Genomic DNA, 27,316 nt, shown 5'->3' on the forward strand with positions numbered 1-27,316 from the left:
GGTGTCTCCTTTAGCAAATACACACACATTCATTCTTCAGGCCTCACCTTCAACACCATTCTTCCGAGAGTAGCTCCTCACTCTCTGGGCTGGGTTAGCTGCCTCCACAGATGGTACTCCCGTGATAACATACAAATATAATGTAATTTCATATTTGTATAAAAAGGAATTTATGAATATGCAATCACATACATCTCTATATACTTGTTTACTTATCTATTATCCATCCTAAGTTAGAAACTTAAGAAAGCAATCTTTTCTTATTATTATATGCTTCTCTTAGTATATGTTTAAAATGTTAAATGGGAGAGTGAACACTAAAGCTAAAGATTGGGAAATAAAAAAGGTGAGGGAGCAAGAAGGAAGCAGTCATGTGGGAAGGTAATAGACAAACGAGGGAGGAGTTCCCGGATTCCTAGAGTCATGGGCCTCTTGCTGGGAGCTGGGTGGTTGAAGTTTGTGGCTACTGCTCTGGTACTAGTACCTTTCTACCTCTCCACAGACATCTTCCTCCTGGCTTTATGTAACTTCTGGTCTTGTCCTCCAGAATGAGCTGATGCAAAGGTTATTTTAGGGCCTGTTAGGTTGATGACCAACAGGTAACAGAAATTGGTGTTTTGTTTTGATTTTCATCAGAGATGTGATATCTTGGATGATATAAAAAAGACTAATTCTAAAAACAAAGTCCTAGATAAATTAATGAACGTGTATGAGTAAAATGTCCCAAGAATTAAAAACAATGTTCTCCAGGTTTGGGGTGCAAACGACTATAAAGCCTACTGTGATGTTTGTCAGGAAGGCCTTCATATCACATACGGAAATGAGGGAAAACATTCAGTAAGTTATTTTTTTAAGCTGAGACACTGCTGGTAGAAGCACACTGCTTTTAATAAGTTACTTTCTCTTCCAGAACTATGACTCTCAGCAAAACTTCTATAACATTAATTCCATCTGAGATGAGATTCTTTTTAAAAGTTTGTAAAATCTTAAGAAGGTACAGCTATTACAAATATTTACTGTGTAAATTTAGCAAGTGGTAAGAAAACATGAAAACTGAAGGAACCCAGAATTTTAAAAAAAGAAGAGTTAAGTCAACATGCCCATCCCATCTAAGTAGGTTTAGTCTCCAAAATATGCCCAGTGAAAAGCAATTATATTTCAAATAGTTTAATTTAAAAGGAAACTGATTTTGACAATAGAAACACAATGTCAAGGATAGTGTTTAATGAGCCTTAGAAAGTATGCTAACGTAGCTTTCAAAAATTCAATTTCCCTATGATGAATCACTTTATTGCACACTCTTGGCCATTTAAATCTCAAGGGCTAGAAGGGTTTGTGTATATTATTGGTTATAAAGACAGAGATATCTCAACTTTCCTCTTAGTGAGTAAATTTATAAAGCACCATCTTTATAGACAGTCTAAAGTACTCCAGAAAAATGTTTTCTATATGGACTTTATAAACAGTCCAAGTAAGCTTAAAATTAATGTCAGAACTTTATTACACTCAGCCTTTCCTTTTATTTCTCCCCTATTTTTATATGCAAAGCAAATGGCATTCTCTCATTATCTGTAATAATTTTAAAGTTGAAGACTATATGAAAAGAACAGACCAAACATTGAATTAGCTGTAATAACATTTTCAGCTTTTCTTGCATGAACAGCTACATGGTTAAGGTGCATGCTCTCTTCCCTGCCTGGGTGCTAGCCTTTCTTCTTCATTCTATTATACAAAATTTGAAGGCATTATTTTGGATTCAAAATTAAAACTTTAGCATGATGCATTTTTTATGGTTAGTTAATAGCATCACAACATATAGCTCCATGATATTTTTTTTCCAGAAAGAACTGTGTGAGTCTGAAGGCTACCTGTGTTACATGACAGGTTATAGGCAGTGGCTAAGCTAAATTTAAAATTTCCAATTCTAGTTCATATACTTTAACCATTATACGACAAGCTCCTATATTGAGTTGATAATATATTTCCAAGATCTTCTCTGATGCTTACCTTCCTAAGGGAACCCACAGGGGCCCATGCAAATAACATGTCCATGAGATTCAGAGACCTGCTGTCATTGTCCCCATAAGTGCCTGGAACTTTGGCACTGAACAGTAACAGGCACAGAGTAATTGGTAAAATACTGGATGGTGGATCAAGCTGTAATCCCAGTGCCATATAGAGCGAAGAAAACTTTCAATTTTAAATCATGGGTTGCATACATACAGTATGATGCTTCCAAATGAATCACTGTTAGTTCAAGCGTCTTATTAATATTACTACTATTCCTAATGCACCTCTATCCAAATGCTCTTTCAGTGATAAGCACTCTGTCACTCTGTCTTGCATACATTGCTTGTGTTTATTGAAATGCACCTCTACTGAGCAACCTCTTTTTCTGGTGTTCATAACCCGAAAGTTAACATATTCTGGCCTGAAATCAACATCAACAATAAATAACATAACACTACTAGTGGATATGATCCGTTCGATACGAGGTGACATCAGGCCCAGCCTCCCCACAGTCCTCTGAACAGTGACATCAGATAAGAAATAGGCCAGTGGGGAGGATGCTTTAAATGTACTGCATTTCCTGCTATTGATAGAGAAACGGAGATGTGGGTAGGCCCTGCCTAACAGACAGAACCGTCCTCCCAGCATTTTTAGGGAACAAAGATCATTTGTTCTGTTCATCTCCACTTTGTAAGGAGATGAAGGTCCACCAGACCTCTCTTGAATGCTTTCCGAGCTATGTCTCATACACTGTCAACCAGATCTCAACCCCTGCTCCAGGCAGCTCAGATAACATCCATGACATCGTCTGGTAACTGAAATGACATGTTGTTAGACAGCTCTACAGAAGTTGTTTCTCAGCCTATTCAATTAAAGAACAGAGGTGTAGGAGGGGAGCATTTTTGGGGAAAAGGTAACTCCTTGGCTGGCAGGAGATTTCTCACTGACTGACCTTAATTAACTCTGATGTCACATGAAAAGGAGCTGTGCATGGGTACAGGTCATTGGGAGGGTAGACTCCTGATGGTAGCCTGATGACAGGTCTGATGATAAATGAACATACCCTGTTAAACCATGACCCTTGGAGAAGCCAGTGTCAAATGAAAAGCTGAGAGATATACTGAAGACGTGCCCCCTCGTAAACAGTAACGGTAGGAATGTCGATGTTATTAGAGTACGTTTCTCCTGGTAAACATCTCAAACCACACAGAATTTTTTTAAAAAGTAACTTTTATAAAGTTTAAGGAAAAATGAGTAAAGTCAATAAATAGCCCATGCCTAGATGGAATGAATACTGTCGAAGTTCTGACTATTTTAGAGTTGCCCACTGCAGTGGCTAATTGAGGATTGTTCTTTTTGTCATGTGCTGCCAAACCTATGCATGAAAAAACTGACAATCAAAATATGAATTGTAGCCCTGGCCAGTGTGGCTCAGCTGTTGGAGCACCGGCCTGCCCACTGAAGGGTCTTGGGTTTGATTCCTGGTCAAGGGCACGTACCTGGGTTGCTGTTCACTCCCCAGCCCCCTGTTGGGGTGCCTTCAAGAGGTAACCAATCGATGTGTCTCTCTCACATAGATGTTTCTCTCTCTCTCCACCTCCTTCCCTCCTTTCCATTCTCTCTAAGAATCAATGGAAAAAATGTGAATTGTAAAACAGCTTGAAAACAAACCGCAGCAGAATTATTCAAATGAATGTAACTACAGGGTAGTGACAGTGCTAGCTGCTGAAATTGAACACTTAAAATTAAGTTTTTCACTTTTTTTGCAGTGAATTTAAGACATAAATGCTATATAAATGACTACCTTTAAATTTTCTGTTAAGACATTGAGAACAGATACTTCACCTTTCAAATCTAATGATTTGGGGATCACTTACAACAGCGGAAACTCTAAAGCAAGAAGCCAGTGAATTCCTTTTGTGGGTCTGTGTGGTAAAATAGTGCTTTTAATACAATGTAAAGATGTTCAGAAAAATAGCAAATCCCTGGGATTAGCAACTTTCTGAAAATTAAATGTACAAGGTGGGGCAAAACTAGGTTTATACTTGTAAGTACATGAAACACAGTTTATTCTTGTATTATTATTTATTATTGTATTATTTTCCAAACAAACAACTGTAAACCTACTTTGCCCCACCCCAGAGTGTTGCTGGACAGTAGCCACCTAAACATCAGTCTGTGGGTGACCCTGAAGGTCAATGACACAATAACCCTAACCTAAAATATGCTATATTTGCTCATTCTAAAAGTCACAAATAATCTTATTGAAATAAGGGATGAGTCAGCAGTGAGTCAGAGCTTCATGCTATTGTCCAGTACAACCAGTTTCTAAAGCCCAGCATAGAAGCTTTTTCTATGCCTAAAAGAATGAAGAATGTGACTAAGACACATACACCGAAAACCTCTTTCATTTCTATACCCACCTCCCCACCACACCCCAAACAAACCATGTCTTCACAAAGAGAAAAGTGTGCATACTGGCAGATAGGTATATATGTGTGCTCCTAGCTCTGTAAACATTCTTTCATTTCTTTAGGTGCTTCCTTCATTTAGGGCCAGTTGTTTAGGGAGAAAAATATCATTTTTTAAACTGATGTCATGGTTAATTGTGGCACTCAAGTTATGATGCTGCTGTACAGATTCCCATGGTTTTCCCATCTTTCACTTAGTCTTTTGGTAGATGGAACATGAGCCCTGGGATCTTCCTCCACCATCCCAGAAGTGAAAGAAAGATGCACATTCTGAAAGCCCTCTTGCTCATTAGTGCATTCAGTTATAATGTGCACTTCATATTAGCTGATAAATTTTTTAATAAAGGTGTGACACAGAGGTCAAGCCCAAAATGTAACTTTTTATTAAGTGCTAGAGCCTTGCAGGAATTAGCATCTCAAACAAAAACTTGGGTAGTTTCTGGAAATTTGGTTCATCTGCAATTGCATTCTTAACCTTTTTTCTCCCCTTGTCAGCAACCAAAAAGATTGTACAAGATTTAGTCTGAGACTTAAGCTTTTAATAAGCTACATCTTGAGGAAAGTATATATATTATTTATGAATTATGGTTAATTAACCTCACGCAACCTTGGTGGAGTCCCAGGATCTTAAAATCAAATTTTAGAAACATGATACTTGGGGATTTATATTTAGATAAAGAGGTCATTTATCACATAGGATTATGCACTATTGGAAACATGGCAGGTGAAATCAAAGACAGATGCATCTCGTTTGAAATAAATCTAATGTACGAAGCTTCATGTTAAAAACAAATAAATTAGAAATCAATAATTGTAATATAAAAGGGAACACCAGCCAGTTCCTTCAGAAAGCTCTCACAACATAATTTTCAATGGGACTCAGTTTGTTAAAATTCCAATCTAAATAAAACTTTGTTATACAAAAATTAAGTTAAAATCCAAATTATCCACTTAGAAGTAATTTAAAATTAACATTAAACTAAATTCATATAAAGATTGTGATTTGGGGGAACAGTGAGTTTTTTGCAGAATGTTTGTTAAACTTCTAATACATAAATAGTGATGTTTTGATCACGAAGGAAAAATTATTTCTCTAAAATCAGCCTTCTAAAGCTTTGAGCCAGAAAAACAGCTAACATAAAATCCAACACTGATGGAGTCATATGTGGCAACAAAGTTCAAAATAGCTTGATATTCTAGGCCTTCAACTTAACTTTGTGATTACTTTAGTAGAGTTTTGGGTTTTTTTAGTAACCACTTTATTGAGATAAAATTCACATACCATAAAGCTCGCTCTTTTATTTTATTTTATTTTATTTATTTATTTATTTTAAATATACCTTTATTGATTTCAGAGAGAGGAAAGGAGAGGGAGAGAGAGAGATAGAAACATCAATGATGAAAGAGTCATTGATCGGCTGCCTCCTGCACGCCCTTGACTGGGGATCGAGCCCGCAACCCACGCATGTGCCCTGACCGGGAATCGAACCCCGATCGCCTAGATCCTAGGTGACGCTCAACCGCTGAGCCACGCCCAGCAGGGCAAAGCTCCCTGTTTTAAATTGTATAATTCAGTAGTTTTTAATGTATTTACAGACTTACGCAACCTTCACCACTATCTGATTTTAGAACATTTTCATGACCCCCAAAAGAAGCCCCATGCCCACTATTAATTAGTCACTCTCCATTCCCCTCTTTCCCGATCACCAATCTGCTTTCTGTGGATTTGCCTGTTCCGGACATTTTATATGAAAGGAATCATATAACCAGTAGCCTTTTGTGACTGTGTCCTTTTACTGTTTTTGTTTTTCAAACAAGAAAGATTTATTTTCTCCTGGTTCCGGAAACTGGACATTCAAGGTGTCAGGAAGTTTGATTTCTCCTGAGGCCTCTCTCTTCGGCTTGGGGGTGGCTGCCTTCTTAGTGCATCCTCATGTGGGCTTTTCTCTGTGTGCCCTAGAATAATGTTTCCAGAGGTCATTCATGTTGTAACATGGATAAGTACTACATTCCCTTTTACTCCCAAATAATATATCATTGTATGGCTATACCACATTTTGTTTACCCATTTATCATTGATGGACATTTAGGTTTCCACTTTTGGGCAATTATGAGTAATGCTTCTATGGACAAGTTTTTATATGGACATTATGTTTTTAGTTCTCTTGGTTAGATACCTAGGAATGGAGTTCCTGGGTTGTATGTTTAACCTATGTTTAACCATTTGAAGAACTGCCATACTGTTTTCCAAAGTGATTGCACCATTTTACAATCCTACCAGCAATATATGAGGGCTCTGATTTCTCCATATCCTCACCAACACTTGTTATTGTCTGTTTTATTTTTATTTAAGCCATCCTAGTGGACATGAAGTGGTATCTCACTGTGTTTTTGATTTGCATTTTCCTGATAACTATTGACATCCAGTATCTTTGCATGTGCTTATTGGCCATTTATATATCTTCATTGGGAAAATGTTTATCCAGATCCTTTGCCCACTTGAAATTGGGTTATCTGTCTTTTTATTCAATGTCATTGGTATCTTTAGATTGCAGTTTCAAACTTGAACATTTGGTATCAATTACTATGATTTCAGGATCATAGCATTTTTAGCCTGGAAGGGATTGTAAAAATCTAAGTCCAGCCCCCTCTGTTGGCAGATGAAGAACGTGACATGTCCATGGTCACAACAGAGCTAGTTAGTAGCAGAGCTGGGGAGATTAATGACTAGATAAAAAACAGAAACAGACATTTCATTATTTGTATTTAAATAAGGCCCCTTTTAATATAGTAGAGGCAAAGGGATGGCATCTGGAAGGAAGTGGAGCTACGGTACTTGTTTTGAAGTGTTGTTCAACTAGTAAAAACACTGTTTCCACTTAGATCAGTAAAGTGGCAGCTTTCTTCATGTACTTGCAGTCAGACTTTACACAGAGTCTTCTCTAAGACCTATAGTGGGAGTTCACTCTTTTAGGACCCAGCACTGTAGATTTGAAAAAAAGAGCCTCAGTCATTTTGGCTTTGGATTTGGTTGCAAAATAAAATCCTACTTTCCTTGGAATTTTACTCTCCCCACTGAAGTCCAAGAAAGTGTTGCATTTGCTCTCATGAGATGAAGGTGGGGAATGGAGAGTGGCATTCCAGGGCAGTCTTTGGGGAGGGAGGGTTCTACCAGATGCTTGGCAGGTGGGGAGAAAAGGGATTTTTGTCAAAGAGTCATGAGGTTCTATTCTCTTTCTTACCTACCAGATAATATGGAACAAACAATGAAAATAATATTCAGACAAGAACAACACAATGTCAGTGTTCACCTAAGTCCAAGGACACATACTGGTTTTTGTTTTTTTTGGGGGGGGGGTTGTTGTTTTTTTAAAAATATATCTTTATTGATCTCAGAGAGAGGAAAGGAGAGGGGGAGAGAGAGACAGAAACATCAATGATGAGAGAGTCATTGATCGAGCCCTCAACCCGGGTATGTCCCCTGACCGGGAATCAAACCCTGATCGCCTGGATCCCAGGTCGACGCTCAGGTCGATGCTCAACCGCTGAGCCACGCCCGGCAGGGCATACTGGTTTTTTTAATGTTTTATTAGCTCACACTGCTTAATCGTTTTTTTTCTACTAAAGAAGTATGAAATAAAGCCCATTTCTGTGGCCTGCATTGAGTTTTCTCTTTATTTAAATAATAATTTTCCTGGTTTAAGGAGATCTCTTTGCCCCTCACGATTATATTGTAGTTGACTTGGATGAAAGCAGTAGTTCACAGACCACCTAGTTTCCTTAGAGGACAATAATTCTTGCAAATCAGGCTTCTAGGCTACCATGCAAACTCTTTTGATCCCCACCCGAGCTTCGCAATGGGGAAGTCATTGTTAAACTGTAGCACTCCGTCCTTGGAACTGAGGTATCCTGTGGATTTGTTTCTGAACCGGCAGTGTGACTCCAAACTACTTACTAAGAAGAGCAAACTGAGTTGCACGTGGTGTGAAGATGGACCTGCATGTACATATTTATATCTTTATATATATATCACCACTGAGACAGGGAACATATCTGACATGCAGTAGGTACTCAAAACGTGTTAATTAAATCTTCATTACTCAAGCAGGTATGTGGACATTAAACTGCTTCAAAGAAATGTTTTAAGACCTAATGTCATTTCAAAGCATTTGAAGAATAAATATTTCACTTTCTTTTTTCCTTATTAGTTTTCCTGTTAAACTGTATCTTGGCACCTCCATTAATCTTTATAAGACTCTAGTTTCCTATTAACTGAGGGATGGTGATGTACTGAGGAATGATCAGGGTCCAGTACCTTGGAAATAGTTCCCTTATATTTCTCCTTTCCTTTGTTTTAGTCAACTACTTTTATCTGGCTTCTTCATTCCAAGTGCAAAATTAATTGATGTCAGTGGGGATAAATTATATAGCAAAATATCTTTCTTAGCCTTTTCCCCCTATACTTTCTAATAACCCTATTTGTGTCTTATTTAACTGCTCAGCTGTGTTTTCTTCTTTTGGTGGGAGGATGGGATGGGAGAGAAGAGAGGGGCGTGCAGGTGGCATATTCTTCATGGGACCTTCTCTCTGCTGGCATGTGGGTGGTCCTTTGAGGTCAAAGGTTGTCTCTGGTTAAGGTAAGGATTGCTGGTGTTTTAGGTTGCTGATAAAGAAAGCTGATACTATTTGGAAACCAAAACAGCAGGCAGTGGGAATGACCCGTACCATAAAAAGGGATGCCCCTTCCCTGTGGCCTCTCCTAGAATGAGAAAGCTCCTCAGCTCCACACAAAGCACAGAGCTTACCTGCAAGCAATGCCAGAATTTTCCACAGGAAGTGGTGCTGGGTCTTTTCCAGCACATGAACAATTGCTCAACTAAATCCCCAGCGCTCCACACCATACAGAAGGGCAGAAATCATTCCAGCCTGGACATTTCTCAGGGCAGGTGTTATCAATCGCTGACCATGGCTTTAGAAAAGCGTAGTTTTCCCATGGATCACTGATTTGGAGCTAGACATTGCCTCAGGAAACCCATAAATATGACTGAAGTACAAAAGGCTTTCCTGGGTGCCTGAATGGGTTGACTCGTTCTATGGGGTTGTGTGGTAGATCAATTGTATCCATATAAATCAGTGATTTTAATTTAAATTAATTAATATTGAACCATTTTTTTCCTAATGGTAATTTCATACCAAGGCCTATTATATATAAAAGGTACTTTAAAAATATTAATTTATATCACCAGCAACACCAGAAAAGTAAAAAATGTTCCTTTATATCTTTGCAATTATATACCCAGCGAAATATTCCCTGACAAATTTCATGGGAAGGTGGGGGTGGGGTGGGGTGGGGACTGGAAGATATTAACCTAAGAACTTATATGCATATATGCATAACCCATGAACACAGACAATAGTGCGGTGAAGACCTTGGGTGGGGTGGGGGTGGGGCAGAAGGGGTCAAGGAGGGGAAAAGGGGGACATTTGTAATACTTGCAACAATAAAGATAAATTATAAAAATATATTCCTTGACAAGTAGAGAGGGGAGCAGTTTCTCTAGTTGTTAGTGATAGCAGGTGTCAGTCACTTGCCAGGCAGCATGGCCACCACTTAGATGACACAGCACTGAATCCACACACAGCCTCTTTGAGAGAGATCTTGGGTTTTCCAGTTTTACACTGGAGGACACTAAGGAGCAACAAATTAAGTAATGCCAAAAGCCATACGGTGAGCAAATGGAGAAATTAAACTTCAAATGTAGATCTGCAGATCTTTAACTGAGTCTAGTTTTTTAGGTTGTTTTTTTTTTTTTTTCAATATTAGGACCCAAGAGAAACACTAGAGAGCACTGCTAGACTTAACTGTGGAATTTGTAGATCTCATCTCTCAGGCCTGGGATCTAACATTAAAACCTGGAGGATTGTCCAGCTCAATCTTCCACCTTGAAATCCATTGCATAAACCTATTTTTTAAGTAAAAAATATTCCCTAAAATTGGCTTTACCTAATTCCCCCCCACCCAACCTTTATCCCTGCTAATCCGGACTTTTACTAGGCTTTGCAGCTGCCTCAGCAGAAAGAGGAGGAGGAATGTGAGAGGAGGGAGCATGGGGGGGGGGGGGAGGGACACAGAAGGAGGTGGAGAGATCTTTACTGAGCCCCATCAGAGCTTCAGGAGAGAATCAACCTCTGTAGTATCAGTGACTCAAGAAGCCTTGAAACAAGGACTGCTGGTCATAGAAGAGTCAGAGAGCCAAGGCTATCAGTCCAGGCTCTCATTTTCCAGATGAGAAAACTGAGTTGTAGGGAGAAGAGTGACTTGTCTAGTCTCTCACAGCCAGTCAATAGAATGGGTGCTACTATTGTGTGGTATAGATATGTGTAGATTTTAAAGCACTTTTGCAGAGTTTATTTTATTGTCTTACAACAATCCCCATGAGATATGCTTGAAATGTCACGTAGAAGTGAGCAGTTCCCTTTTTTCTGTTCAACGGCAGAGGGAACTTAGAGATTATGTAAGACAAACCAAATGGCTAAAACTGATTTTGGTTCTAGAATTAGTTTTCCAAATAAGGAAACTAGTTCATAAAGAAAATGACTCACTCAAAATACTATGGCTTGACTAATGACTGAGCTCTGTCTAGAATCTAGGACAATTTGAAAGCTTTGTATCGAGAAAAAAGGCAGGCCATATATACAGTTGACCACACTGGTATTAGAACCATATTTTGGATGACATTGACATTTTATCCTGAGAGATTTTAATAAGTTATACTGTCTACATAAGAAATATCCAAACCTATAGAGAATTTTTATGAGTTTATTTGAACCAAAGTGACAACAACTGCTAGGAAGCAAAATCTTAATGGATTGAGAAAATGCTCTGGAGAATGGCAGCTTTGCAGCTTATTTTAAACAGTACATTCAAAGGGGGAGACATAAGGTGGTTACGTGAAATCTACCAGTGGTAGATTAAGGGGCTGGAAAAAGCAAAGTGGGGAAATCTTTGGGGTTGGATGAAAAGTCAAATGGAGATAAACACTTCTGTTACGTTGGTGGGTATAGGATAGTTAATAATGAACATTAACAGCACGTAAAGATGGTATTTGGGGAACTAGACAATGGTAACAATGAGGGGCTGTGTGGTCTCCTGCTCTGGTGCAGTGGGTGTGTCCTGAGGGGTCTGGAAAGGGAGGCTACTCTGACCTTTCAAAGGTACACTATTAGATGCCAAAAAACAGCAGACAGGTTCACTTAAGGTTAAGATTGACCTGTGTCAAGGAAGTTACAGGCCTAGGACATGACCCTCCATGACCCACTTTTAGTTAGGAATTTTGATGTCCAGAACGTCCTCTGTGGTTACTTTAGGTCTCTGAGTTTATAAGGCAGCCACGCAGGCCTCCCCTGAGCTTGTCAGGTTTAGCATGTGGCCCCCTCTTGATCCACACTATGTAATCTTAATGTAATTGAATTCTGAACCACATATGAATCTATTAATTCTAAATTAATGGGCTTTTGGATATTTTTTAGACCATTTGGTATAAGGGGATATATAATATTCATGAGTCTGACTTGGACTAGAAAAAAGTAGTGAATTATGAGAAATTTGTATTAAGTGTATTTTCTGCATATGAAAGTAAGGTAAAGATAAAAAGTCACCTTTATGGAAAGATATAACTTTTAAAAAAAGATGAGAGGGCAATTTGCAAATAATACATTTCAAAAATTTATTTTCCAGGATCTAGTTCAGGTTCAAAATTTAAAGGTCCTGAGCTGAATTTTAAAGGCACCCAGCACGTCATACAAGCAGGCAAGACGCTGCATATCGAATGCAGGTAAGTGACTGTTGATTTGGGGACAATCTGGCTGCCCTTCCTAAAGTGAAGTAGAAAGGTCAGCTCTCAGAGTAGGAAGGCAGAGACTTCAGTGGCCTCTTGCAATTTGCAGAGTGCAAACATGTCCTGCTTCACATGGAGGTAATTCGCCCCCAGAAGAGACTCACTCGCTCGAGGCAAACAGGGGAAGGGGTGCCCTGCACATTTTTGCGTCTTTACTCTGAGTTGTTTAAAAACTTTTCTAAATGTGTTGCTTTTCTGTAAAGAAAAACATGACTACACTTAAGAAAGGACCTGAGAATAGTGCTTCCTAATGAGATGAGTGCCTCGGAGCTGGCCCCAGCCCTAATTATATTTTATTTTCTTATCTGTGATTGCAGGGGGAAAGCAGACCACTCATGGTCTTTGCCCAAGACAGTGAGTAAGGAAAGGGAAAGGCTGAACATAACCAAGTCTGCCTGTGGAAGGGACGGCAAACAGTTCTGCAGCACTCTGACCTTGACCGCAGCCCAGGCAAACCACACGGGCTACTACAGCTGCAAATATCTGTCTCCTGCTTGGAGGAACAAGCAGGCACAATCCACAATCTACATATTTATTCATGGTAAGACTTCCATTTTCTACATTCTGCTTTTTATAGCTTCTTCAAAGGTCATTAAACCTCCCCTGACCCACTGGAAAGGGGGCTTTCCTAGGGTGGGAAAGAAAGGGTCCAGGAGAGAGGTTCAAGCCTGGCTGTAGAAATTTTTGGAATGCATTTTTACTGCCTTTCCTGAGTGTCCATTTCAACTAGAATTTTCATGGACCAGTTGTATGCTCTCTGAAGGGAGGGGATTCTTGTCTATTTTGTTCACAAAACAGAACAGTGTCTGGCACATAGTTGGATGAATAAATGAATGACAAGGTTTTAGTTCTATCTCTTTATTACCGAGAAGTTCAGACTAGAACACAAGACTTTTTGTCCCGTAACACAACTGCACACTCTTGCACGTTAGAATTATAAAATGTTCTTTCTACTCACTTCATAAATATAATGCTCCTAATTGTCTCTTGAATGCTACAAAACGGGTTCCGGTTGGCAATACTGTATGATTTCATGTTCCTTAAGCAAGTGTAATGATATAAGAGCTCATATGCCGTTATGTAGGGAAAAGTGCAAAAGGTAAAAATGAATCATTTTTCAGTTATAATTTTTATGGTACCATTTTTCCTTAGAGAATAAAAAATAAAGTAATATTCAGAGGTAAGAATTGCAAAATCCTTGAAAAAATACAAATTGACGGGAGAAATGGACCCTGAGGAAGGAAAACGAAGGGGGCCTGTTGTTTTGTTCCTCCTTGGCAAGAATTCTTTTTAAAATGAGGCTCTAGAGAACATAAAGCAAAATTAGTAGGCACCTTAGGCACAAAAGCAAATTAAAAAGCAAAGCAAAACAGCCAACCATCCACATCAGTAGCCTAAATACACATCATGTATTATTGGGAGAGTTAAAGAACTGGATCCTTGCTTTAGAGGCAATACTGTAGAATTACGTTTTGGTGGAAATCTTTTTGAATTTTTGAAATAAGGCAATTAGACAATGTTTTACTGGAGCATAATATGTAATTAGCAAATTCAGGATTAGTCTTCGGAGACAGCAGAACAGTCGTGTGATATTGGCCATAATATCTTTTTATCTCTCATCAGCCTGACTTAGACGGAGACACTCTTCTGTCCCTGCCCTTCCAAACTCCTGTTTTTACCTTTTGTACTTTTCCAGGGGGGTAGATAACTGGAGGAGAGAACAACTTCCTAGTATTTTGCCACCGTAGGAATGCAATCATCCCACCTAAAAATATGAGGAAGTAGGCCAGGGATCTTTGCCGAGGGAGTGAGCCACTGCTACAGGCAGGAAGGGCGGTGACGACAGTGACAGTGACAGGCGGAGGCCAGACTGGGCAGAGAAGGTGCGGGATCGAGGGGAGGCTTTCGGAGATGCGCTTTCACAGTCCAGGGAGAAAGCAGACACAAAGTTTGACAGTGGAGGGAAAAGGTATATATGCAGACTTCGGTTCCCTTTCTCTGCTTCCACATGGTAGGGTACGCTTCTTCTGGCACTTGTGGAGGAAAAAACATTTTATCCCTGTCTTTCTAGGGGAGTGGGGTAAAATTCATTCATGTTAAAATTTTCATAAAATTATCTCCTATAGGTTTATCAGAATCTGACTTGCAAATCAAATACTTAAATAAGTAAAAGGTGGTCATCTCTCTTTCTCTCTCTCTCTCCAAAAAGTAACGTTCAGCTCTTTTCATCTTTAACTCCTATACTGCTCAACAGACCTCGTGGGTTATGGAGCCAGTAGTTAGGGCATGCAAAACCCAACTTCTTCAGGCCCCTTTGATAATAGAGGAGAAACTTAGCTACTTAGAATTATTTCCATTTCAACTATACCGCAAAGCGGATCTGGCAAGCAACCATAACTTTGGGTGTCAAATCAATTGTTAACCTCAGCCCTAAGAGGGCAAGGTCCAGGTCTGTTTAAATGACTTTAATCTGCGATGTGCCTCCCTGGTACGGTGCCTGACACATAGTAACAATTCAGTAATATTTGTTAAATGAATATAGGAAGGGAGTAACAGGGCCTGTGTAGAATAAATACTATGTTGAAATTGACATTGAGGACAAATTTCAGGCTAAGTAGAAAGAGTGCCACGACTAATGATTGATGTCTGTTATGAGATCTGGAGGGAGAGTAGTGACCATTGTGTCATGTATTTATCATGCCTGCTTTCCTGTGTAGTCTACAAACATTAGCATAAAATTACAAGTCCCAGTATCTCAGAACTCCTGCACAATCTGGTTAGACATTAGGAAATAGTCTATTTCAAAGACTGTTCTTGGAGAAGGATTGTGAAATGTGCTAATTGTGTTTCATAGGACATTACTATGGAGTATATATGAATACTCTATTATATAAGTTCATTGGGGAAAATTATAATACTGATTATTTTCCATAGCACTAATACTAAAAGATTTTTAATTAATAATAGTAGCCATAGTGGAGCACCTAAATCTTCTTTGTTAATTAATTTAATCTGCAAATATTTAGGGAACACTTGCTATGTGTTAGTAACATCGACTGTGTTATCTTTTTCCTGGTCTCATAATCGCGCCTTATTGAAGTCCAATGCAGCTGTGATATAATTCAGCAGTGGTAACTTTTCCAAATATCCTGACATTTTCTGCACTTCCTATTTTCATTATTTATTAATTCTCTTTCTGAGAAAATTTGGTCCTAGGCTTCTATTTCTATTGAATTCTTATTACATCTCTGGTTTCATTTCATCCAGGGGCAGAGAACTCATCTCTGATGACTCAGGATTGTCTCTGGGATTAATAAAACTCCAAGCAGTTCCTAGTACACAGCTGTGATTCCTCACCAGCTGTGAACTGGTTATCACATTTATTACTGTTGGGTCTTTACTTAGAACACATTATTCTGTTTGGAGGATTTCTGCTCCTGAAAAGCATCCACAGATGTGTTGGCATTTTATTTTGGTTTTCTCTAAAGACGAGAAACACTGTTAGACACATCTTTTGAAAAGGCATAGATTTGTAGTCTGATAGAGTTCCGAGAAAAAGAATCAGGGCTGCATAGCTTTATCTATAAAAAGCCAAATTCGTTGTGGGATGACAGGCACACTATTAGACGTTAGTGACTGCCTGCTGTGTAACAGGCACAGTTCCCACCTGAGCACTAATTTGGACATAACCTCTAATGTGTAGTCTACAGAAAAATCAGTATCACCACTTCATCATCACAGCTTGAATAAATCCACAAAACCTCTGACATAATTCATTAACTCAATTTAGTTACTCAAGTAATTATATTTAACTACTTAATAACTGAATTGTCTGATAAATTAAATTTCCTTTAATAACTTCTTACATTTGTAGTTTCTTTTCATTTAGACAAATGGTTTTATTTACATTATGCTAGTTAAATCTCATAGTAATCCACAAAGTTGTCTTCTCATCATCTTACACGTGAAAGACCTAAGATCCCTGTCACATCCAGGCTACGTGGGCAGTGACAGGGAAGTGTTAGCAGCAGAGTGAGGCGGTCACGGTTTTCTCTTCAGAGTCTCAGTGGTGGGAGGAGATGGGTAGAGCAAGACTGGAGCCAGAAAACCAGGTAGGGCTGCTGTGCAGTGAGGCAGGACAGCGGGTGGTCCAAGGTCACTGTAGTAGTTGCAGCGAAGGAGAGGTGATGTGGGTCGGGGTGGGTGAGGAGAGGGAGGAGTCAAAATGATACTTGGAATTCTGGAGGGACAACTGGGCAGCTTGCTCCAGGTCCCCTAGCCAAGCAGAGTTTTGTCTCCCTCAATTACGTTGATGTGAGGACAATCATCATCCTCTCCTGGTGTACCCTTGGCATGCTCTCCACAAATGGCTCTTGAATGAGAGTAGCTGAAAAATACTACGTAGCTTTTTTGAATTGCTTTTTAAAAAATGAATGGAATCCCCCAGTAATTATAGCTACAAAATTTTGTCATAAAGAAAATATGTTGCAAAGCACTCCTTAATGCTTTGCTAATTACAAAACTAAAAGAGTTCTGGATAAATTGTAATGTCGGGGCTGCGTAGGTGGTTCATCCCGTTTGTTGAGAAAAATGACTTTTGCACTTCTTTTCGGTCCCCACAAGAAACTGACTCCAGCCCAGCCTTTTCTAAAAGTTAGAAGATTTCACTGAAATTATTATTGTACCATATGAGCTGTGATTGTAAAGTAAGGAAACTGACCAGAAAAGTTTTAAATGGCATCTCCAAAGAATTTCATACTTTGTCAGTGTCTCCAGTTTAGTTAAGGAGACCTTGAACTTAGGCGTGTTGAGTTCCCCACACCGTGAAGTCAGCCTGCACCTCTCCACACCAGTCTTTTAGAGCTATCTAAGTGCAATGTCTTCTCCTGAGAATTTTAATTGAAAAGGGGGAAAATGGGGGGTGCTATGGTTGAGTGCATGTATTCTAGCTCTTCCCTGTTAATGAGACTCATCTCCTTTCGTTTGCTTCTCTTCACGTGGTTGCTTTTCACTCTGCGTCTATTTAAGCAAATGGGTTGGAGTATTACCATAACAGATTTTCCACCATTGGTTCTCCCACTTGTATACAACTGATGAGATTTGCATAGCAGCTTGATTTCAGGTGCAAAACAATCAGACACATTGGGTATGTAATTGAAAAGTAGTAGAAGTTTAATAACCATTATACTTTCACATAAATACACTTAGAAAATGTCCCACCTGGCCAGGGGGCCTCAAGTAAGTAAAAATACTAACAGCACAGACATTCTGAGGAGAATTCAATGTACTCATTTGTACAGCACTTCAGATTTTCCCAAAGGGCTTTTCCATAATTATCTCTGAGATAAACCAAGTTGATGTCATTTCTTCCATTTTATATGCGAGAAAACAGGCTCAGTGACCTGCACATGATAGACAGAGCTAATAAAATGACAAGTTAGTTGAGGATCCAGTTCAGGTCCTTGGGTTAGGGCTATTTCCACTACACTGGAGTTTCAGCCATTGACTTCAAACTACGAACTAGCTGTTGTTTTAACCTTTGAGAATATGGATTATATAGTCATTACTTTTTTTAAAATTTCAAATGCAATTTTTTCTTTATCTTTTGAGGAATAGGTTAAGTTGGTTTCAGAGTGTTTTTCTGAATGATAGACCTTAGAGAAACAAATCCTGGTCCCAAAGAGTTTTGTGTTGTCCCCTGATGGGGACAGGGCTTGTTTTGCACACAGTTTCACTGCTGCATTGTAGCTCACACAACATGGGCAAGAGACACCACACTATTTATTAAGTCGAGCAGAGCTTTAAAAAATGTGCATCCCAGCCCATTAAATAGGCTGTGGAATCCAATTAGTGTGTTGTGATCATCATTAAAAAAAAAAAAAAAAAAAAAGCAGAATAGAATGGAAAAGGTCCAAGTATATTGCAAAAGGTAAGGGTAAGTATTGTTTAGTGAAAAAAAAAATTTTTTATAAAACTTTTGTTTCCATTGTATACATGTACTTTCACATACACATTATACCCACATATATGTAAATACATATGAGGGGGGGAGAGAGAGAGAGAGATTAATAGGTCTGGTGTAAAATGTATTTCTTATTGTGGAACTTGGTAGAATAAGTTTAGAAGTTTTCACCCTGGCCGGTGTAGCTCAGTCGGTTCGGCGTTGTCCCCTGCACAAAGGGTTGCAGTTTGATTCCCCATCAGGGGACCTGCCTTGGCTTCCAGGTCTATCTCTGGTGAGGGGTGTGCAGGAGGCAGCCAATCAATGTTTCGCTCTCACATCAATGTTCTCTTGCTCTCTCCCTCTCCCTTTCTCTCTCTCTGAAAATCAATTTAAAATTTAAAAAAAAGAAAGTTTCAACACCTCCTGTGCATGGGGCCCTTTGCAGCCTGCCTCAGAACTGCCTTCCTCATGGCCAGGTCTGAGTGCCTCGGGCCAGAGGCTGAGGCTTACCTACCCTGCCTCCTTTGTCCAGGGCTGTGATGAGCTGGGCTCAACAAGTCTGTGGAACTGAAGGCAGCTAGAAGAGAAAGAAGGAAAAGATAAGCTCTTATCTGGGGCTTAGAAAGTGACTGGGGGTCACATGGCAAGCGTGGGGCAGAGCCAGCATCCAAGTCCCCCTCCAGATTGCCCCACGACCCTTGCAGTTCTGACCCTGACCCCTCTCTGATTGCCCACAGGCATCACCTGAGGCTGGGCCCAGAAGGGGGCCTCCTGGTTCTTCTAAGGTTCAGCCTGCCCCACATGCAGTCCCAGGCCCAAGCGGTGTCTTTATGAGTCCTCCACCTGGAAGTGGGGTGAGGTCTGAGTGAGGCAAGCTTGACCTCTGACCCCTTTGCCCCTGTATTTGTTTCTTACTGCTGGTGTAACAAATTTCCACAAACTTAGTAGCTTAAAACAAGACTTATTTTTTAGTTCTGGAGGTCAGAGTTCTGGTACAGGTCTAGTGGGCTAAAGTCAAGGTGTCAGCAGGCTGGGTTCCTTCTGGAGGCTCTAGGAGAATTCCCTGGCCTTTTCCAGTTTTTAGAGGCCACCCTCCCATAAACCTTGACCTGTGACCTGGTCCATTTCAAAGCCTTTTCGCATCATAGCACTTCTCACCTGCCTCTTCTACCACTTTAAAAAATATATATGTTTTTATTGATTTTAAAGAGAGAGAGAAAGGTAGAGGGAGAGAAATAGAAATATCAATGAGAGGGAGTCATTGATTGCCGCCTCTTGCAAGCCGCCTACTGGGGATCAAGCCCGAAACCCGGGCACGAGCTCTGACTGGGAATTAAACTGGCCACCTCTTGGTACATGGAACGATGCCCAACCAACTGGGCCACACTGGCCAGGGCCTTCTTCCACTTTTTAAGGACCCCTACGGTTACCTCTGGCCCACCCAGGACCCTCTCCCTATTTGTAAGGTCAGCTGATTAACAACCTTAATTTCACCTGCAACCTTAATTCACCTTCACATGGAACCTAACATAGTCACAGGTTCCAGAGATTAGAACATGAGCATCTTTGGGTGACCATGATTTTGCCCACCACAGACAGCCTCCATTCGTCCCCTACCCCAGGAACACAGGGATTCAGTCACCCTCCTGGCCTCTGCCCACCCCAGAGGCCCAGCATGAGAGCAGGCAGTTCAGACTCCGGTGTGCCTCAGCCTCCTCTGTGCCTCTGAGGGTGCCACCAGGGTCAAGCCAGCTCTCTTGGGTCTGCCCCCCTCTTTCCAGGTACTTGGCCAGGAACTGGCCTGTGTAAATGGTAAACAAAAGCATTTGTACATTTGAAAGAGTTAACATGGTTGATGTTATTAATATTATTTTTGATAGTACTGCTTTTGTATGTGTGTATGCAGGAAAGGATCTGTGTTTTTATAGCCGATTTCAGAAGTGAAAGAAAGCAATTTAAACAACTAAAGTTTTAACAGGCTCAGACAGGGTAGGTCATCTCTATACTTCTTATTTGGGGAAAGAGCACTAACGGGAAGCAGCATGGTGATTTTTGCACACCACTGCTGGACCAGAGGCCCAGACAGAGCTTGGCTGCGGAAATCACCCCTGTCCTCCAGGCGCTGTGGCTGTGCAGCCGCTGTGCGGGTCTGCGCAATATCCTCGCGCATTCCTGAACCAGGTCCCCACAGCTGGTCGGACCCAGGAGCTGCGTCGGCAGGCGGAGCCTGTGTGCGGGCATGGGCTGCACGCCTGCTCTTTGCAAGGCCCTGTCTGTTGTGTGGGAGGCACAAAAAGCAAAAATATGGGATCTTATCATTTTGGAGTCCCCTGGTCAATTTCTAGGACCATGACTTATAATAGATTTTTAAATGCACAGGTTTAACTTTTTTAAAGAATAGCTATTGTTCAAAAGTGGATCTTTCCAGGGAGTGTGGAGAGCTCCTCCAATCATCCTGAACACTGCCACCATCAGGGTTCTGTGCGCCTGGACGTCCTCGCACAACACCGCCTTGCAGTAGATTCCCACCCAGGTCTGACGCTCTGTGGGGCACACATGACATGCTTGTCGACGTTACTTAGCTGGGTGCTGGCTGAGCAGCTGGTGTTTGTTGCCCATTTTGCCACACGGGTGTGGGAAGTCCCATCAGCACCGCCATTAGAAGCAGGGACATGGATGGAGAGGAGCAACTGCCACTGTCTCCTGGGGTAATCACAGCCTGTGTGAGGTGGGAATGCACAAAGGATGTCAGCCCTCCAACCTGAACTGCAAGGAGGTCTTGCTGCTTCTGACAGCCACACTCAGTGAGGATGGGCTGTGACACACAGGCAGGGCCGCGAGGCTGAGCGCACTTCAAAGCCTCCAAATACACTTCAGTGGAATCATATTTTTATGACCATGATTTTATGAGAAAAACTTTAAAAAGAAAATATTGGTTCTGTTCATCAAAATTCTCTGAGGGAAGACAGGCTAAAACAGTTTATATGTTTTAGGAAGAAAAAATTAAGAAACCAAGTTTAAAATACTTTAGGCCTGGATTTCTTAGCAAATTTATGACATTATTTACTATTGCTTGGTTAATATCTAGAGTCTTCTCCAGATTTATTTTATTTATTTTTAAACTTACTTTTATTTTTTATTGAACTTATTGGGGTGACATTGGTTAATATAATTATATGTGTTTCAGGGGTACAACTCTATAATGCATCATCTGTATATTGTATGTTTACCACCCCCAGTCAAGTGTCCTTCCATCTCCATTTACGCCCCCAATAGCCTCTTCTCCAGATCTGAAGGTCAGTTTTCAGCTTGTGCTCATTTACGCTCCCTCTGCCATTCCACTGAGCTCCCACACCTCCCTTCCTCACATCACCTCTGTCCCTAACACCTGGCTCCTTCCATTTATTTTCTGAAACTCGTGTTTATTCTGACGTGAATCTTTCAGTAAGAATTGGTTTCCAAAGCTTTGGTCTCAAGGACTGTCTAAGATTCCTACCCTAGGAACCACCTGAGCCTGTAGCCGTCGAGGAGAAAACTTCCCAGTCACCTTGCGTTACCTGGAAACGGCAAATGCGGACAGGCTGGGTGGCGATCCTGTTTGTTATCCTTCTCACATCATTGCCTGATGTACTTGCTCAGCAGACAGACGGGCACGTTGGGGTTCACAAAGTTTAGAAGTTTGGACTCAGCCTCTGGACTGAGACATGTCCGAAACCCAGGTTTCCTAAAATGGCAGCAGTCCAAGGCTGACTTGCATTTGCTGAATTCTACTTCAAATGATCTTCTGTTAAGAATTCCTAGGAATTTTCTGGCCTGCCTCTGCATATAGCTTCATCAGAAATCTAGTACTAGGTCAGGTTTTGCTGGACTTTCTTTTTATTTTGATGAAGTTGTATAAAAGAGGAAACAAACATTTCTAGGGGTTAGAATATACACTGACGACACTGTTGATTGGAATCGCACGCTGCTCTACAGCCTGGCTCTGTGCTCCCTTTAGGGCCGAAGCATGAAGGAAATTATCCGTTCTATCCATCACTGGGGGACAGCTGATTAGAACCACATGGCTAGAGTTTAGACAAGAGTGACTTAACTCTTACCCATTCTCCTTTCCAGATACATGAACATTTGAGGAAGACATTCTTGATATCTTTAAGACCTGCCATTTCACATTTCCCTTCTAGAAACATGTTTGTCATTAGACACCAATGGACTTTGACTGTAGAAAGCACTTACATGTGATTGGGACAGAAGCCACTCCTGTTAGTGGCTTTGTTAGCAGTCAGGAGTGCTGCATCTTCTTTCCATAGCCCCTGTCCCTGACCTTGTGTTCACCTAGCATGTTCCTAGGAATGTCATCCTTAGCACTTGAAGGTACCTGCCAAACTTCCAGGCCATTCCTTCAAGTGACAGCATTTCCTGACACTCCCTAGGCTCCATACCAGGAAATTTTGACATGCTAGTTCTCGGAAGCCACATTGCTAAGTTTTGCTAGCAAGCACACAGTTGTATATAACCAGACATTGAAGACAACTACATAAATACTCAAAAATAATCTGAATGAACATATAGTCTCAAATGAGCCATTTGGACATAACTTAAGACTTTGAAAAGTTAATGATTTCAGTAGAAGTACAAAATCTCAAGATGGCAGTGAAGTCCAAAGGCAATAAAATTGACCATATCTTCTCATATTCCCTCTACAAGCAAGAAATGTGAAAAACAGTACCTCAGAACATTACGGTTTAAAGGACTTTTTAAAATCTGCCTCAAGTAATCTTTTAAGAAAAATGAGCAAGGGACTTTTTCAGGAGAAAGCCCCGTTAGCTGAAGAGGCTTTACGTTTCCGACTTTTTATATCTTTCTTGAACAATGATAACGAAGTGCCTACCCTGCCTGGAGACAAAGAGGTGATCTGTTTTGGTCTTTATGGCCCTTGCACTTCCGACACGCTTGTTTTCCCTTACTAGTTCAAATTTTCATTGTTTTGTCACGTGAGGCATTTTTGCTGGGCTACCTTGGCAGTCCTCTTCGCACACTCATTGTGCTATTCAAGGTCGGTGCCCACGGCAGCAGAAACATGCCTCCCTTCCTTCCTTCATCACAAATCAATTAATAAGCTATAGCTGAAACAATGTGACCTGGGTTCAAAGTAGGTTCAAATCCCTGTTTCAATACATGCTGGGCGTTGGTACAAATTCCTTCATAAGAATGATGACTAACACTCAGGTCTTGCTCTGTGCTGGACGCTGTTCTAAGCACTTTGCATACATTAAGTTTCATTCTCACAACAACCCTATGAAGTAACACTGTCATTTTTACCTCCTTTTCACAGAAATTGCCCATAGAACTAGTCATATAAATAGTACGTATAGGTCATATAACTAGTACACGGTAGAGAAAAGTTTTCTCTTAACCACCTCTCATAGTCAGGAGTGCAACTCCTATATCTAAAACCGTTGGTTTTAGTGTTTGGCCTGCAGTGTGCACTGTGTGTGTTTACTGTTACACTAACGGGGAGGCTGTGGCTGAGACAGCCCTCGTGAGAAAAATTTCAGACTTTCAATTGACTACACGTTCACCAAGAAAGTGAATCAGGTCTTGGGCTACGCTAATAAATTTGTGGTATTCAGAATACAGGGGTTGCCAGTCCCACTGTTCAGTTCACACTTCAAGAGGAACCATGGAAACAGGAAATACAAGCAAATTAACCCTCTCAACTTTGTTTTCATCATCTGTAAAGTGGGTACCTGCCTTATGGCTTTGTGACCATAAAATAATTTGATGATTTATTTTCATTGGCAAGGGACAATGGAAGGAACCGAAGTGTTGAATCTAAAGGGGGAAAGAATTGAGTGGGAAAATAGGAAATATGACTGTGATGGTCTCCTTCAAAGTTTTCTTAGGTGAGCAAGAGGTTAAGCCTCATCTTTATAATCCCAGATAGCAGAACTACTATCTAAGAATGAAAGAAGTTAAGACAGGCAGATTGCAGCTTGTAAGGAAATGCATTCTAACATGTAAAGCTATCCAAAATTTGGGGAATAACTGTCTTGGGAGATGGTGAGTTCCTCGTGTGTCTAAGTAATCCAGCACAGGACAGGTGCTCCCTTGGTGGGCTGGGCAAGATGGGCCCCAGGCCCTCTCATTGTCCAGATTTGATGAAGGCCTGATGTGTGTCACTATCATTTATTGATATCTGGCTCAGGTTCATTACATAAGTCATCTCATTTCATTCCAACAACCCAATGGGATAAATTCTCTTATCAGTTTCTTTTACAGAAAAGTTGGAAAAATTCCATACCACATTCAAGGGTGCATACTTTGTAAATTATTAAGTCAAGATTAGGACCCAGTTTGACTCCAAAGCCCCTGCTCCTTCCAACATGACCTTGCCTGGGCTTCCAAGCCAACTTCCTCCGAGCTTTGTGTGCAGAATAAAATGGAGGGGGGAGGGGTGTGCAGAATAAAATGGAGGGGGGAGGGGTGGGGCACAGTGGAGGGTTGCAAACTGAAAGTGTTCGGGCCAGATTCAGCTAACATACATTTTGATTGGCAGACAAAGTGCTTTTGGCTGTCAGTATTTATAACTGGAGGAGTTCACATAAAAATTTGTCTTAAAGATTAGAAACTCCGTTCACATTGGCCCAAATTCCCACTTGGCAACAACTGGCTGCAGCACGCAGGGTTGCCCCTTCGTCACAGCCCCCACATTCTCAACTGCCACCACTCTTACTACTTCACATCCTGCTGCTCCACTCATTCGCCTTCCTTGCTGGGCCTCCAGAGGGATGTCATTGTGCTGCGCTCATGTGAATATTTTAGTGAATACACATAAATCACAAGTTCAGGAGCAGGAAAGTGCCTGTCGCATTTTCTACATGGGAAGTTGAGCCCCATAGTCCCACGGTGGAACTGGCGTCAGTGCAGGACCTCAACAGATCCCTGGCTCCTCACTCCCCACTGCTCACACTCTGGAGGGGATGTTCTCCTGACAGGCAGTGTGGAGACTGCTCTCTAGGAGAACCTGTGTCCCGACTAGAGAGGAGTCTGACCAAGCCCCTGCACTTGAGGATAATTGTGTCCTTGGAAGGCATTTTATCTCTAGTCTCCATAAAATAGGACTTTCTCTGGTTTGAGTGCTCTTGGCTCTGAGGTGTTTTCAGAGACCCCCCAAGAGTCCCCAGCACCTTATATCAGAGAGAGCTAAGCAGAGGCCCAATGACTCAAGCTTGATTTAAGTGTGAGAATTACTTATCAATCTGTTGCTTCATATTTCTCAGTTCTGTCAGGTCTCACATTAACCCTATCTCTGGGCTACAAGTTCTCCCACTGGTGTAGTTGTCATTCCCAAGTCATTCAGGGGGTTTAGGACCAGATTTTGGTGTGGTGGAGAGAGAATGGGCTAGGATCAGAAAACTGGAATTCAGTTCTGGCTCAGCCATTAATATCATTCCTGTGCTTATGGGAAGGTCTCTCCTCTGTGTGCCTCAGTTTCCTCTTCTATCAGAGGCAATGTTAGGGCATCTTAAAAGTCCCTTAACAGTTTTACAATTTTATGATTCAGAGATAGAGCTGGGAATAATAGGACTTGGGACATGGCCAAAATCTTGGCAGTAGAAGGAAAAAGTTATAGTAGTCCATCAGAGCCCCTTGCTTTTTTCTTTCCTTTCTCTTTCCTTTACTTCCTCCTTCCCTCCCTCCCTCTTTGCCTCCCTCCCTCCCTTCCTTCTTTCCATCCATCTATCTCTCCATCTCCTCTTCTTCTTTCTTCCCTTCCCTCCTCCTTCCGCTTTTCTTCTTTCCTTCCTGCCTTTCTCTTTTTCTCTCTTTCCTTTTGAGATGCTTTACGTGATTGAGATGAAGATATGACTGAGGTCATTCACTTGGTGAACAGAGAAATCAACTAAACAGCTTTATGTGAACCCCCAGGGAGCAAGTTCTAGGAAGTGTGGAAATCCTGAGATCTCCTTTGCCTGCCCTGATCTTATGGTCTAAGTCAAGCCTACTGTCTACCCAGTACTCCGCTCTCATTTAGATCTTCAACTAACTTCTTTAGATCTGAGCTATAAGTTTTTAAAAATGCAGTCCCTGTTCTCTTTCAAAGCAGAACTTAGTACTTGACTTTTCCTCTAATCAACATGAACATGTCTGTGTGGGGGAGGTGCGTGTGTTGACTATACAGCTGGACTGTAAGGACCTTGAGTTAATGGACTGTGCTTTATGCACAGTGCTGGCTACATGATATGTCCTAATTTCTCTTCTTTCTCTTTTTTGCCTCATCTGATATCTTTTCCATAAACATCAGCTGACTGTGTGCCATGTGTCCAGCCTATGCTGGACACTTGGTTGAGATGATTGATCACCCTGGTCACCTGCTGCTAGCCACACACATTTCAAGGAGCAACTTCATAGAAGATGCAAGAGGACAGAGAGAGGGTGGCCCATCAACTCTGTTCTCCTCTCTCCTCCCTGACCCTTGTCCTTTCTTCTTCCTTTGTTATCCAGTCCTCTGTTATAAGTGAGCAATGCTCCTTCAAAGTGAGGCAAGGCGAAACTACATGTTTCTCTTTTGAGGATAGGTAGGTAGTTGGGAAATGGCTTTTTTAGAAAGAGGAATTTCTTATTTTATACCACACAAATAATATATTTTAATTTTTTTTTCCATTTAGGATAGCATCTTGAGTTTGAAACATAATGACTTTTCTCTGTTTACCTTGCTCTAATAGAAATATTGTGTAAGCTAGCTGTCCAGATGGCAGAAACTGGCAACTGATATTCCTAGGTGAGCTGTCATGGGATTGTTCACTTTTGAATCTGGATACTGATTCACCACCAGTGGTGACAGTGGTAAATTACAATTGAGGTTTTATGATATTCATGTGAATAATCAGGATAACTCACTAGGAAATATTTAATTGTATACTCTGTGTGGACGATAATACTCAGACACATCAGTCAAGTAACTTCCCATGTAAATGAAGACAGAGATACTT

At 40.9% G+C, this 27,316-nt stretch overlaps 1 protein-coding gene across 1 annotated transcript in view; it reads left to right on the plus strand.

The window, feature by feature from the left end:
* Window positions 1-27,316, plus strand: part of FLT1 (fms related receptor tyrosine kinase 1) — a 178,788-nt gene that overhangs the window by 13,712 nt on the left and 137,760 nt on the right. Inside the window, exons 2-3 of the mRNA XM_016209446.2 lie at window positions 12,220-12,316; window positions 12,697-12,920. Of these exons, the coding sequence (XP_016064932.2) occupies window positions 12,220-12,316; window positions 12,697-12,920 (321 nt within the window). The remainder of the gene's footprint in view (window positions 1-12,219; window positions 12,317-12,696; window positions 12,921-27,316) is intronic.

This window comes from Miniopterus natalensis, chromosome 2 (assembly GCF_054644295.1).
Source record: "Miniopterus natalensis isolate mMinNat1 chromosome 2, mMinNat1.hap1, whole genome shotgun sequence".
Lineage (NCBI taxonomy): Eukaryota > Metazoa > Chordata > Mammalia > Chiroptera > Miniopteridae > Miniopterus > Miniopterus natalensis.